The sequence below is a fragment of the Triturus cristatus genome, chromosome 3_2 (assembly GCF_964204655.1).
Source record: "Triturus cristatus chromosome 3_2, aTriCri1.1, whole genome shotgun sequence".
In the NCBI taxonomy this organism is placed as follows: Eukaryota; Metazoa; Chordata; class Amphibia; order Caudata; family Salamandridae; genus Triturus; species Triturus cristatus.
The window spans coordinates 330,518,996-330,533,554 of NC_140584.1; the positions used below are offsets into that span (position 1 = coordinate 330,518,996).

Consider the following 14,559-nt stretch of genomic DNA (forward strand, 5'->3'; position numbering starts at 1 on the left):
ACACTAAACTACCTAGCCAAAAATGCATTGTGAGGTGTCACACCCTAAACCCCCCCTGAAGCTACACCCCTGGGCCTCGGCCTCGTAGTTCTCCCTGGGAACTCATGACTACGATCACCAAGGCCTAGAGTCCCTGCCCTGGGATCACTTATTTTAAATATATTTTAATGCACTCATTGCGATTTGTCTCTGCTGTGAGAAGCCTTGATGTTAGAGTTGGCAAATCGGCATATGTGGGCAGAGCTCTGTGTTTCTACTCCTCACCTTTTACAAATCACTTTACACAAGTGACTGATGGCCAAGGTACTAAGCCTGAGTTGCAAATAGAGGCGGGCGCACCAACAAATTTGAAGGGAGAGCCAAGCCAGAGCCGAGCCAAGGGGCTAGCTTTGCTCTAAGAGTCCATGCATGGCCCATGCCATGAAAACGTTTTACATATATATTGTGCACTAAACATACCGTAAAACTGTTATCTAATCTCTTCAAATTTAGAAAAAAGTGTATTTCTTTAACATGTAGAAGTCTTTCACCTTTGTACAACAGATTATATCACTGCATTGACAAACATTTACTAAAAGGGATCGTTTTTAAAGATGGGCTAAAAACATAAATGGGTGCCCACCTAACGACAATGCCGTAAGTGGCAAGTCAGTAGTCATGTAAACCCTAAACATGGACTAGATTTTTATTATAGATGGGGTAACATTATAGTCTGTTAAATCAAACATGAGAGGTGCTTGTAAAGTGCAGAGTCTGAACTCAATTATTTGAAAGCGCTCTCAGATGTGATAATAACGAAAAAGGAGACACTGTGAAATAAAATGTTTGCCTAGAATCACACAATTTGGACAAGCAGGGAAGCTAGCATTGATTCCGAGCTATCTCGTTTCCAGTCTTGAAATTCAGCCACCAGATGTTCATATCTGTTAATATTTCTCCAGTGTTACATCAAAAGTCATGGTTTTGTCTTTTATTCTTGTTGGAGAAACTCACACAGATATCAGACCTGACTCAGGGCCCCAGACGAAAGTACCAAGCAAATAATTTATGTATTTGTGGAAGTCAAACCCCAAACATCGCCCCTGAAGCTATGCCACTGAGTGGCTGATGGTGTGAGTGTCAAGTTAATTCTGACACTGAGGCTGGTGTTTTAGTCAGTATGTTTCATTGTATCTATTTCTGACTGATGTTGCCAACAGACTACTCACCATGGCCGCTTCTTGACATCTCGCAATTATACTCAGATATGGGATGATAGTAACAGAGGCCATGCCAGCATATCTTTCCTCTATCTCTCCCTCTAACCTATGCCTACTTGGGATCGTAAACTTTAAACCAACTATCTCAGAATGGACAACCCAGTGCAGGAACCAGCTAAGTGGACAATGATCATAATAAACACCCCAAAGGAACCTGCAGAGCTGCACAAAGCTGCCAACTTACTGGAAACAATAAAGAGTGCTCCTGTCTCTCGCACTTTTTCATCCGTCACACTCCTGAGTGCTGCATCCCACATCACAGAAACCACCCCACTGTGGTCCACGTGCACAATATGGAAACACTTCCCACACAGGATCAAAACAAAGACAAGACCCTGCCAAGCGCACACCGTACACGGTGTGACATGCTGCCCACCATGTAGGCATGTGCTTCAGCGCCCCACCTAGTGGGGATTTGTGGGTATTACAGAGGCGGTACATTTGATTGGAGAATAGGTGAGGCGAGCATTTGTTTCTGAATTAGTTCGTTGTTGGGGGCGGGCAGAGCTGGGGTGGGGGTTGTGGTCTAGGTGTGAGAAGAAGGCAGCGTTTATGATGTAGAGGGCTTTGGTCAAGCAGGTCTGTGGATATTTATGCTGATTTCCTATGGCAGTTGTGTTTTGTATGTATTTGTTACAGTAATGTTCCTCTGGTTAATGATGGACTCTCTGCAGAGTACTGGTCGTGGTGAGGGTTCCCGTAGCGGTGGGTGGACGGGGTCAGGTGGAGTTGCTGCGTCATCTCACAGTCTGAGGGTCTAAGGCTGACTGGCTTGGAGGTGACTTGGCATGTTTGACAGCGTGATGGGGGCAGTAGGGTGTCAGGCGACTTGTGGTTTTTGTCGGTTGGGTCTCTGTCTCCTGGGGCCTCGGGAAATGCCGCTGCCCGCGTCCCAAGCAATGGGACATCAGCAGGGCAGCATTCTAGTGGCCGCCCGTCGGAGCCTTCCCCCCGTGCTGCCTCGCGCGCGAGGCCTACGCCCACTTGAAAAAAAAAAAAAAAAAAAAAAAAAAAACCCCTATCGCGTGGAGCTGGAGGCGGACCGGGGGGCGGGGGGCGCGGCTTACTCGCTACTTAGTGGGCTCTCTCGCCCAGTTCCTCCTCTGTCTCCTGCGCGCCGCACCCAGCCTGGACACGCGTTCTCGTCGATACTCGGATCGGGATATCCCCCCACCGCCTCGCGTCGTCGTGCCTTCCGGGAAGAGCTTTACGCCGGTAAGTCTTGCTAACCTCTCCCACCCCGGCCCTGTCCCTGGGCATGACCAGGTTGACGGGGCCCTGTGGCCCGGGTGCCATGGGTGTGGGGGGCGCAAGCAGTGGCCCGTGTCCCTGCGGGCAGTACGGGGCTGATTTGTGTATTAAGGCGGGATGGCAGAGCGCGGGGGGGAATATTGCGAGTGTCGCGCCAGGATGAACACGGGGCCTGTGTCGTCGCGTCGCCCGGCGATGGTTCGGGTGCCGCCTCTCCCCGCCTCGTCGTACGAGGTAGTTCAACCGGTTACAGTGTGGCATTTCGAATAACAAGGTTGCCGGTTCGATCCCCATGCGGGTCATGTAGTGCCACGAGACTTGTTTTTGCATGCGCGGGATACCTGGGCGGGAAACGCATGATTGGCCCCCTGAGCATTGGGCGCACACAGCGTAGGCGCGTAAAGTTGGGGTTTGTCGGGATTGAGGCCCCCGAGTGCTCCCCCCCGCCGCCCCCCCCCCCCCCCACCCCCTTCGAATGGGTTGGTTCGCGGTAATATGGACCGCCGTTTAAGGTGGTCGCGCGGCACAAGCGCTGCCCGAACAGACTAACTCACCTTCGGCTGGGGGTTCGCGGGGCGGGGCCGCGCTCTTTCTCTGGTCTATGAATAGGGGCCGCTGCGGTGCAGGCAATGTTGGTTACTGGGCGCAGGCGGACGGGGTTTGTTTACGAACACCTGGGGAGAGTAGTTGATCTAACGGCTAGGGCGGTCGCGCAAAACTGGGGGACCGGGTTCGAGCCGCGGCAAGGGCGCTGAACATCCTGTGCTTCTTAGCAAATCACGTAACCTCCCCGTGCCTCACAAAACGGAGGGATGCGCCCTCATTTAGCATTACTGGTGCCCCGTGGTGCCCTGATACCCCACTCCGGGCATGTTCGCGGTACATGAGACCAGACTCCGTAATTCTGCCAAAGTGTAGTCCCTCCCCCCCCACGTGGAAGCATTGCGAGCGGAGTGAATGTGGGGAGCGGGCGGCGCAACGGCGTAGGTGCGGCGGTATTGGGGTCAAGCGTCGCGGTGGGGGTGCAGGATGAGGGCCTTGGGGGCGATGACCAGCTGCGGCCGGCGAGGGTAAGAGGGTTCCTCGTGGGTCACGCGGGCACGGGTTCGATTCGGAAGCCCTCCGGTGCCGCTTTCTCGGCGCGTTTAGCGTATCCTGCCTGCAGCTGCATGCGGCTTCTGGACGGGGGAGGGCAGGGTTCGAGGCGACCCCCGGCGCTGGCTGGGCCCTGTGAGCCGGGTCGATTTCATGCACCCCTACCCGCGGAAATGCGCGCGCGAGGGCCATAGCCGGAGAGAAGCGCTCGAGTATCCGGGCTCATGCATTGTATTCACTGCTAAACACAAACTCACGTCAATTTTTAAATGACTGATTTTACGCAGTTGCCCAGTCTGCATTTTTTGTTTCCCCGTCTGCGCCGTGAGGTGGGATTTCAAAACTGAAGCGACGGTGCTGCCCGATTTGACTGCTAAATGTGCGCTTTCTGCAATATCTGTCTGTCTTTTAACTCCGTTCAGGGTTGCGTCGTTCCCGTGGCCTTCTTTTTCCTGCTGACTCGAGCATGTTTAATGAAGCCTGAAATATTCACTGAGGCTGAAGTTGTGTTGTCACTTGACGGTCCCGCAAGCCAGAACGGGCCGCCATTTCCGGGGTCCACGCTCTAGTTGTTTTGAATGCTGACGCGACTGCGCAGCACCGCCTAAGACCATTAGCGTCTAAATAACGCGACTAGTGCTGTGCAAAGCGCGCTGCGACATGGCATGGTGCTGGGCCGGGTACCGCGTCCAGCCACTCAGCAGCACTTCCGGGCAGCGGGGCTATTTTCAGAAACAGGGTTGCCCTCGTGTCTCCTGCTTCCGGTAACGCGGCGCACGCGAGGGTTCCAAGGTCAGACACTGTTGTGCCAGAAGCTGTAGCTCTGAGGCAGAGTCAAGTGTCTTTAGTGCGGCAGTCCCCTCCAGTTCAAGGGTTCGAGTCCTCCCGCCAGCCCAAAACTGACAGATTGTGGGGATTGGCTTTTAGCGGGGGGGGCGGGCTAGCAGGGTCACACGCGGTGCAGGCCGGGGAGGCAGGTTGGCTGGCAGAGGTGGCCACAGGGCGGCGGGATGCACATGCAGGGCGGCTCCCGCCAGGGCAAAGCCGGCGCACTGAGTGTATGCGAAAGGGGTTCAGGGTTGATTACTTCTCCGCCTTCCAAGGCTGGTAGCTGCCACGTGCTGTGTTTACGCCTGATGCTTGCCATTGTACTAATCACCGTTCCTTTTCCAATTGCAGGTCGGTGAGGGAACGCCCGCGCGTGTAGGGCTAGGATCGAGGCAAAGGCGCTAAAGTGACGCACGTAGCTGTACTGTCGGAGCATCGCCATGGAGAACATCGGGACACCGGGTCCACTGTTCTCCCAGGACACGTCGGTTGAGGAGACTCAGTCGAGGGCACCTCAGGAAGGGGTCTGGGCGGACTTTATGGCTTTCGCCCGGGAGAAGGGCACGGCGTGGGCCCAAGGTTTTTTGGAGGGTCGCAGGGCGGAGGATTCTGGCGTTGTCGTAACCCCCTCCCCCCCCGAGGGCGCCCCCGGCCTATCCGGGCCTGAGCCCTGGAGGTCCACCCGGGTGCGCAAGCCCACATCAAAAGACATGCCGGAGGCCCAGCCGGCCAGGAAACGGCAGGCAACCGCACCACGCTCCGGCCCCCCGGTGGTCGCACCGACACCACTACACGATTCGGCCACAGGACTAACTGACTTGGCCCAGATGGGTAAAACCATGGACCAGATGCTTGGCCTCATGGCTGTCTTTCAGAGCCGCCTCGACGCGCTGGCCGCACCACCAGCACCGGCCCCCCCACCGGCCCAGGCGCCCGTACCACAAGTTTGGGCTGGCCAGGGCTCAACCACTGAACGAAGCATTGGTGAGCGTGGGGGAGTGTTGGGGTTGTTAACACCAGGGGAGGCCGGCCCTTCCACAAACATGGCTGCAAGCACCCCCCCTGCCGCCGCTGCGGCACCCCCCCCCACCCCCCCGCCCGCACAGGCGGGTACCATACCTTCCACCCCCGCTGCCGCGGAGCCTGCGCCAGTTGCACCTACAGGTGTAGCGGCGTCCGGAGGGGAGGGTGTAACCCAGGTCCCGAAGCCCCTAGTTACACAGGCACCGCTGGCATCAGGCCGCTGCTCCCTGGCGTGGTTGGTGCCGCAGGCCGCAAAAGAAGGGATCTGGAGGAGGGAATATGTAGACATACTGACATTACTTATGCATGGGTCAGCTGGGGCGGACACGAGAAAGATGGGCCGCAAGGAGGAGGAGAGGGTCAGGTACCAGCGGTGGCCGGACAAGACCATCGAAAACTGGACATCTGCATTCAATATATTGGCAGCGGTTATAGTTCAGAAATTCCCCGAGCAGAGTGAGGCCCTAATGCAGTACGCCAGCACCATACAAGAGGAGGCGAGGCTCTCGGGGGGGTTAGGGTGGTTCTACTATGACCAAGATTTCAGGAAAAGAATGGCCATATGCCCAGACTTGGGGTGGGATCAAAAAGAAATTCAGCTTTGGGTAGAACACATGTGCCGCCCCACCAGGGAGAAGAAGGACCAGGGATATAAAGGGCAGGGTGAGGCATTTGGCGGGAGGAAGGACCACTCCCCCAAGCGCTCCTTTAGGCAGCCTTTTCGTGGTGGCAGGGGGCGGGGCCAGCGGCAGGGCAGGAGATTCAATCCTGGGACGTGCCGCCTTTACAATGGGGGCAATTGCACCTGGGGCAGGTCATGTAAGTTCACACACAACTGCAGCAAGTGCGGCGCGCAGCACCCCGCTTCTTCCTGCTCCTCCAGCCAGAACGCCCCACAGCCCACAGCAGCACCCAGGAATGACGCCCGTATCTGAGACCACACCCGGACCCACCCCCTCACCGCCAGCACCCCGCCCTCCCACACCAGTCATGCACCCCGCTTTCCAATGCTCACCACAGAGCGCCATGGCCCCTGTCAAAGGTCCTTCACCCATCATCCTGGGACATATCCTTCCACTCATTAGGAGGTATCCATTGCTCAGGGACAGACCGCTCCTGGCGGGGGGGTTCATCGATGGTTTCAGGATTCCCTACAATGGGCCGATGGAGGCCAGGGACGCTAGGAACCTTAAATCAGCTAGGGATCTGCCCGGGGTGGTGGACCAAAAGGTGGGGAAGGAGTTGTCAGCGGGTAGGATAGCGGGTCCTTTCAGCAGCCCGCCCCTGGACAACTTTCTAGTGTCCCCCCTTGGGGTGGTGCCGAAAAAACAACCTGGCGCATACCGTTTGATCCACCACCTGTCCTATCCTGAAGGAAATTCGGTGAACCACTGGCTGGACGAGGGTCTGTGTTCTGTAGTGTACTGTTCCTTGGACATGGCCATTGACATGGTCAGGAGAGTGGGACAGGGGGCGTGGCTGGCGAAGGCGGACATTGAATCCGCGTTCCGCTTGCTGCCGGTTCATCCAGCTAGTCAACATCTGCTAGGCTTCAAGTGGGCAGGGCAGTTCTTTTATGATCGCTGCATGCCAATGGGCTGTGCCGTATCCTGCGCCTACTTCGAAGCCTTCAGCTCGTTCCTGCAGTGGGCCTTGGGGGAACTACACGGGATCACGCAGGTTACCCACTACCTGGATGACTTCCTATTTTTTGGCGCGAGTGGGACGAATGAGTGTGCAGTGGGGCTGAGTCGGTTTGAGGAGCTGGCAGAATTCCTGGGTGTTCCCCTTGCCCCAGGTAAGACCGAGGGCCCTGCGCAGGTACTGACCTTCCTCGGAGTGGAGCTGGACACGGTAAAGGGCGAATCAAGGCTCCCCGCCGAGAAGGTACTGGGCTTGTTACAGGACATCCAGGCGCTGCTGGGCAAGGACAAAGCGACCCTGGGGGCTGCCCAGAGCTTGATTGGCAAGTTGAATTTTGCAGCGAGAGTGATTCCAGCCGGCAGAGTGTTTTCAAGGAGACTGGCAGGGGCCACGGCTAAGGTGACCCGGAAGCACCACTTTGTAAGATTGACCGCAGGTTTGAAGGCTGATCTCGCCATGTGGGCTGAATTTCTGAGGGACTTTAACGGGACGGTGATTTGGAGGGCCCCTTGGATAGCCAGCCAGGAGCTCTGCTTGTTTTCGGATGCGTCTGGCAGGGAAGGTTTTGGTGTGATTCTGGGGGACGAATGGTGCGCAATGCGATGGCCCAATGCTTGGCGTAAGAAGAAGGTGACGCAGAATGTGGCAGTGTTGGAGCTCTTCCCAATTGTGGTAGCACTACACCTCTGGCGGGCGACCCTGAGCAATAGGAAGGTGGTCTTCTGGTCGGACAACATGGCGGTTGTCCACGCCATCAACGGCCTGACTGCCTCGTGCCCGCTGGTCCTTAGCTTACTGAGGGAATTAGTCAGGGAGGGCCTGCGCAGCAATGTCGAGTGTAGGGCACGGCACATCGCGGGGGTGCGGAATGTGGCAGCTGACGCTCTTTCTCGCTTTCAGTGGCTCCGGTTCCGGGAGGCCTGGCCGCGGGCGAGGGCGGAGATGACACCATTCCCGGACCACCTCTGGCGCTTGCTTCAGTGGGAGAAAGACTGAGGAAGATGGGGGAGAGGTCCCTGGCGCCGGCGACACGGCGAAAATACCACTCGCAGCTAGCAACTTTCAGAGCTGTGAGAGAGGCGCTGGGTGCATCCGCATTAGGGGCGGAAGATCAGGTGGAGGCCTTTGTGGTATAGGCCAGGGAGACTGGCAGATCACACTCTTGGGTCAGCGGTCACCTGGCGGCGGTGCGCCACGAAGCTAAGCTGGATGGTAGAGGCGACCCCGCGGGATCATCCAAGATCAGGGCGGCCTTGAAGGGCTGGGCCAGGGAGGAGGTCAGACAACCGGACACTAGGGCACCCATTGAGTACAGAGACCTCCAACTCCTCTTAGATGTTTTGCCCCTGGTAACTTTCTCACCGTTTGAGGCCAGCTTGTTTTCCACAGCTTTCTGCCTGGCATTTTTTGGCGCTTTTAGGATCAGCGAGCTGGTTGCCAAATCTAAGGAAGACCTGTCCAATTGCGCCCTGGGGATTGCGGACGTGTCCCTCGGCACAGTACTGGAGCTACGTATCCGCAGATCTAAAACAGACCAAATGGGGAAGGGGAAGACAGTGGTGTTACAGACTCTGGGGGATAACAGGTATTGCCCAGTTCACTGGGTCAGGGAATACCTTGCTTTGCGTCCTGAATTCCCTGGTCCCTTTCTGATTCACGCAGACGGGTCCCCCCTCACCAAATTTCAGTTTGAGCGCCTACTGGGAGCTTCACTGGCGAGAGCCGGTCTAGCGGGGAGCGGTCGCAGGTTTTCCTCGCACTCCTTTAGGATTGGTGCTGCTACCACCGCGGCCAAGGCCGGCTTGGGCCCTGAGGGAGTAAAAGGGGTAGGCCGCTGGGTATCGGACTGTTTCAAGAAGTATGTCCGTCCGTAAGGCTGCGGCACAACCCGGAGCGTTGTTCCCGCTCCAAGTTTTTGTTCTGTACATTGTCATGAACGCATCGTTTTGTGTGTGCAATAAAGATAAGCTTACTTAAAGGCCGTTTCATCGCTTTATTGGCAGGTTCCCGGGTATGGTTGGTAGGCCATTCCTACATCTCGAGGATGGAACGCTGGGCAGCCCACAGGAACTGGTCGCAGAACTTTGCCACTACACAGCTTGAGTGGTTGGGTTCCCCGGGCATGAAATGGAGTGAAGCTCGTGGCATGATTGAGCAGCGCCTGGCAGTTGCAGGGGTCCAGCCCAATGTTATCATCTTGCACTTGGGGGGTAATGACTTGGTTGCCAGGGGGAGGAGGTCTCTGCTACTGTCAATGCAATCTGACTTACAGGCCATCAGCCAAACCGTAGGGTCATGCGAGGTTTGGTGGTCTGAAATTGTCCCCCGCAGGGTTTGGAGAGGGGCTAGGTCCACGGCTGCGGTAGAGCGGTCCCGTAGGAGGCTTAATAGGTCCATGCAGAAATTCTTGGAGCGCAGGGGCATGGGTTTCATCAGACATGCTTTGATCCAAGAAAAGGTGGAGGGGTATTATGAGGCTGACGGGGTGCACCTGTCCAGGGTAGGCATGGACATGTTCCTCCTGGACGTACAAGAGGCATTGGCTGGCAAGGGACATCAGTAGCACTGGTTAGGAGAGGGGGGCTCTGGCAGCGACGGTAGCCTCTCCAGAGCTGTGGCGGAGTTACAGGGTGATCTGGATGCAGACTGGTACAGTAAGGGTACCTCTGCGACAGGCGGTACAGTAAGGGTACCCCTGTCCGGCACAGTAAGGGTGCCCGAGCCAAGGTCCAGGAGCCGAAGGGGGTTCTGGGAAGACCGCGACGGCGCCCCGTTAGTCCTTCGGGCGGTTGGGGGGCCTGACCAACCGGGGGTGGCCACAACACGCTCCGCCCCTGTCAGAAGGGGCGGGAGTAGGAGGCAGATCACGTGACCCAGTGGATGATCTGCAAATAGTTATGTGCCACACTGCCAGGGCATCGACCCACCGTGTGTGCTGGCTCACCAGGCGGGCGGGCAGCAAGGGGCTGCCTGCCCTGGATCGCCCGTAAGATAACCCAATTTTATTATCATACTGTGTTGTATGAAATAAACCTGCAGCAGTTCTTCACCCACAAATAAAGTGTCAGTGTAATCTTTGGGTGATGTCTGTGTATGCGTGTTGACTGAAGCGGATGACGGTGTGGTCACTATGCCGCTGCCCGCGTCCCAAGCAATGGGACATCAGCAGGGCAGCATTCTAGTGGCCGCCCGTCGGAGCCTTCCCCCCGTGCTGCCTCGCGCGCGAGGCCTACGCCCACTTGAAAAAAAAAAAAAAAAAACCCTATCGCGTGGAGCTGGAGGCGGACCGGGGGGCGGGGGGCGCGGCTTACTCGCTACTTAGTGGGCTCTCTCGCCCAGTTCCTCCTCTGTCTCCTGCGCGCCGCACCCAGCCTGGACACGCGTTCTCCCACCCTTTCCTCTTACCCCGCATGTCAGGCTCAGCGCGTTATTGGAATGTTTTAATTTTCTTTTTTGCGTTGCAGGCGGAGTTACAGGGTGATCTGGATGCAGACTGGTACAGTAAGGGTACCTCTGCGACAGGCGGTACAGTAAGGGTACCCCTGTCCGGCACAGTAAGGGTGCCCGAGCCAAGGTCCAGGAGCCGAAGGGGGTTCTGGGAAGACCGCGACGGCGCCCCGTTAGTCCTTCGGGCGGTTGGGGGGCCTGACCAACCGGGGGTGGCCACAACACGCTCCGCCCCTGTCAGAAGGGGCGGGAGTAGGAGGCAGATCACGTGACCCAGTGGATGATCTGCAAATAGTTATGTGCCACACTGCCAGGGCATCGACCCACCGTGTGTGCTGGCTCACCAGGCGGGCGGGCAGCAAGGGGCTGCCTGCCCTGGATCGCCCGTAAGATAACCCAATTTTATTATCATACTGTGTTGTATGAAATAAACCTGCAGCAGTTCTTCACCCACAAATAAAGTGTCAGTGTAATCTTTGGGTGATGTCTGTGTATGCGTGTTGACTGAAGCGGATGACGGTGTGGTCACTAGGTCGCGTTTCGAGTGGCTGCGTGCGGGGCAGGTTTGAGAACGTGTTTGTCCAGGATGTGAAGGTAGAGGTCTAAAGGGCCTGGCGCTCCGTGGGAGAGGGTCCGGTCACAGAAGGTGTGCTGCTGGGGAAGGGGCGTGACGCCGCCATGAACGAGTGCGAAGGGGCGCCAAATGTGTGAGGAATGCCCTCCTGCTGTGACAACTTTCAGCGTTATGTGGGAATACATCGATGCATTTGTTACCTTTCTATTAAAAAGAATAAAAATAAAGGCCGCGTTGTCAATTTCGTAAAGAACAAAAAAAACATAGACAGGATCAAATACAGATACAGAGAGCAAAAACGAATGATTAGGAGCAGGTTTAAATGTAATAAAAACAGGTTGTAGGGAAGGAAGGGCCAGGTATGAGAGGGCCCCGGGGGCCACTGGAGCTGTAGAACCGGTGGGTGGAGCTGTCACTGGTGAAGTGCAGGAATCTCGCTAAACAGGTGCGCGCTCTGCTAAAGGCGTCAGTCACCAGGAGACGCTCAGTCAGGGAGGTCCATGGCCAGCCTGAGAGGACTCTAGGCAGCGGCGCGCGGGGGTGAACCCCAGCTCTTTCCTGACAGTGTCTGCGACTCTTCCAGAACTTGGGATGCGAGCAGACCTCGATGACTCCTCTGCTGGGAATACTGCTGGCGGCCCTCCTCGGAGGAGCAGGTGAGATGCTGTACTGTGTTTTTCACATAAATTGTTGGAATAGTGTTTATGTATGCCGGGGCGGCTTCAAAGCGCTGACATCAATTTTGACATTAAGCCAACAGAACTGAAGCGGCGTCATTGTGTTTAAGCGCGCGAGGGGCATGTATGGTGTGGTGTGGTAGGAAGCTGAGAAGGCAGGTGGGGTGAGTAGCAACGAAGGGCGAGTTGGGAGTTGCACACAGACATAGCAATATTTCTAGGCTCCTGTGTTACAAGATAGAGATCAGGATGTGGAGTAACGGGCTGAGAAGCTGACGTCGGAGCCGGCAGGAACCAGGTTCGAATCTCGGCGCCAACATCCTGTGATTCTGGGCATCACTTAATCTACCCAGGCCCAAAATGGAGCGCATTGAGTCCCTCCCGGGTGAATTGCTGCGCTTTATAAATCCTGGATTTATTTATAGGTAAATCTGGAGGTTGAAGTCTACAATGGCTCTGAAAGATACTTCACACCTTCTCTCCGTCTGCTCCTAGCAACAGTGCACTGTCAACATACCCGCAGCGTCTCGCGCCATCTAGCCATGTTTCCCAAACAAACTCACTGCACGCTATTAATCCATGCCCTCCAATGACCTTCATGCTATCAGTCCACGTGACCTAAACTTCCTGGGGCAGCAACAAGCTCCGCACATATTATCCCTGTACACCAACCAAGTCCAACTTTCTATCTGCCAATTTGTCACAAGCCCTCACGCTGGCTATCCATGTGGTCTCAGCTACCACCACTCTAAACATTGCCTGCAGCAATCTCAGATCCATGCAATCTCCCATACCTTTTAATACACTTATACAGCGTGTCTTCAAATCTGCCCAAATTTGCACACTTGGACCTTTTTTAGCTTTCTAATTCGCTAATGGGGCACATTGTTATTTTGGTGCCCGGGCTCCTTTTGTATCCCAGTCCGCCCCTGCGTCCATACGTTCAAAGAGCCTCACTCTTTCATGTGTCATAAGCTCCTCACTCTGTCTCTGTGCGCTAAGCTCCTCACCCTTTCGTGTCGTGTGGCCCAAGACACGCACAGTATCCATGAACCCCAGCACCTCACGCTCTCTCCATGTGTTGCATGTTCCTCAAGCTGAGTAATAAGCTCCTCGTACTATGTACCTAACTGAGATTCTAACACTGTCTATCCATATGCCCCAAATCCAAAACTCCACCAGGTCATGTGTCATAAGGTCCTCACCCTGTCCATGTGTCTGAAGGTCCTCACCCTGTCCATGTGTAGAAGCTCCTTACCCTGTCCATGTTTCTGAAGCTCCTCACCCTGTCCATGTGACAGACGCTCCACACCGCGGCTATGTGTCTAAAGTTCCAAGCTCCTCACCCTGTCCATGCGTCTGAAGGTCCTCGCCCTGTCCATGTGTCTGAAGGTCCCAAGTCCATGTGTCTGAAGGTCCTCACCTTGTCCATGTGTCTGAAGCTCCTTACCCTATCCATGTGTCTGAAGCTCGTCCCGTGTCAGACGCTCCACACCATGGCCATGTGTCTAAAGTTCCAAGCGCCTCACTCTGTCAATGTGTCTGAAGCTCCTCTCTCTGTCCTTGTGTCAGACACTCCACACCTTGGCCAAGTGTCCAAAGTACCAAGCTCCTCACCCTGTCCATGTGTCTTAAGCTCCTCACCCTGTCCATCTGTCAGACGCTCCACACCCTGTCCATGTGTCTAAAGTTCCTAGCTCCTCACCCTGTCCATGTGTCTGAAGCTCCTCACCCTGTGTCAGACGCTCCATACCCTGGCCATGTGTCTAATGTTCCAAGCCCCTCACTCTGTCCATGTGTCTGAAGCTCCTCACTTTGTCCTTGTGTCATACACTCCACAACCTGGCCATGTGTCTAAAGTTCCAAGCTCCTCATCCTGTCCATGTGACTGAAGCTCCTCACCCTGTCCATGTGTCAGAAGCTCCTCACCCTGTCCATGTGTCTAAAGTTCCAAGCCCCTCACTCTCCATGTGCCTGAAGCTCCTCACTCTGTCCCTGTGTCTAAAGTTTCAAGCCCCTCACTCTGTCCATGGGTCTGAAGCTCCTCACCCTATTCATGTGTCAGACGCTCCTCAGCCTGTCCATGTGTCTAAAGTTCTAAGCTCCTCACCCTTTCCATGCGTCTGAAGCTTCTCACCCTGTCCATGAGTCTGAAGGTCCGCACCCTGTCCATGTGTCAGAAGCTCCTCACCCTGCCCATGTGTCTAAAGTTCTAATCCCCTCACTCTGTCCATGTGCCAGAAGCTCCTCACCCTGTCCATGTGCCTGAAGCTCCTCACCCTGTCCATGTGTCTAAAGTTTCAAGACCCTCACTCTGTCCATGTGTTGAAGCTCCTCATCCTGTCCATGTGCCAGAAGGTCCTCACCCTGCCCATGTATCTTTAGTTCCAAGCTGCTCACTCTGTCCATGGGTCTGAAGCTCCTCACCCTGTATATGTATCTGAAGCTTCTCACCCTGTCCATGTGCCTAAAGTTCCAAGCCCCTCACTCTGTCCACGTGACTGAAGCACCTCACCCTGTCCATGTGTCTAAAGTTTCAAGCTCCTCACTCTGTCCATGTATCAGACGCTTCCACTCTGTCCATGTGTCTAAAGTTCCAAGCTCCTCACTCTGTCCATGCGTCTGGAGCTCCTCACCCTGTCCATGTGTCTGAAGCTCCTCATCCTGTCCATGTAACCAAAGCTCCTCACCCTGTCCATGTATCGGCAGCTCCTCATCCTGTCCACGTGTCTAAAGTTCCAAGCTCCTTGCTCTGTCCATG

General features: G+C 55.6%; 1 protein-coding gene across 1 annotated transcript in view; it reads left to right on the forward strand.

Moving 5' to 3' along the window:
- The first annotated feature begins 11,602 nt into the window (after positions 1–11,602).
- LOC146857297 (uromodulin-like) overlaps positions 11,603–14,559 on the forward strand; it is a 51,874-nt gene continuing 48,917 nt past the window's right edge. The window contains exon 1 of the mRNA XM_085646817.1: positions 11,603–11,777. Coding sequence (XP_085502943.1) covers positions 11,729–11,777 — 49 coding nt within the window. The 5' untranslated portion in view covers positions 11,603–11,728. The remainder of the gene's footprint in view (positions 11,778–14,559) is intronic.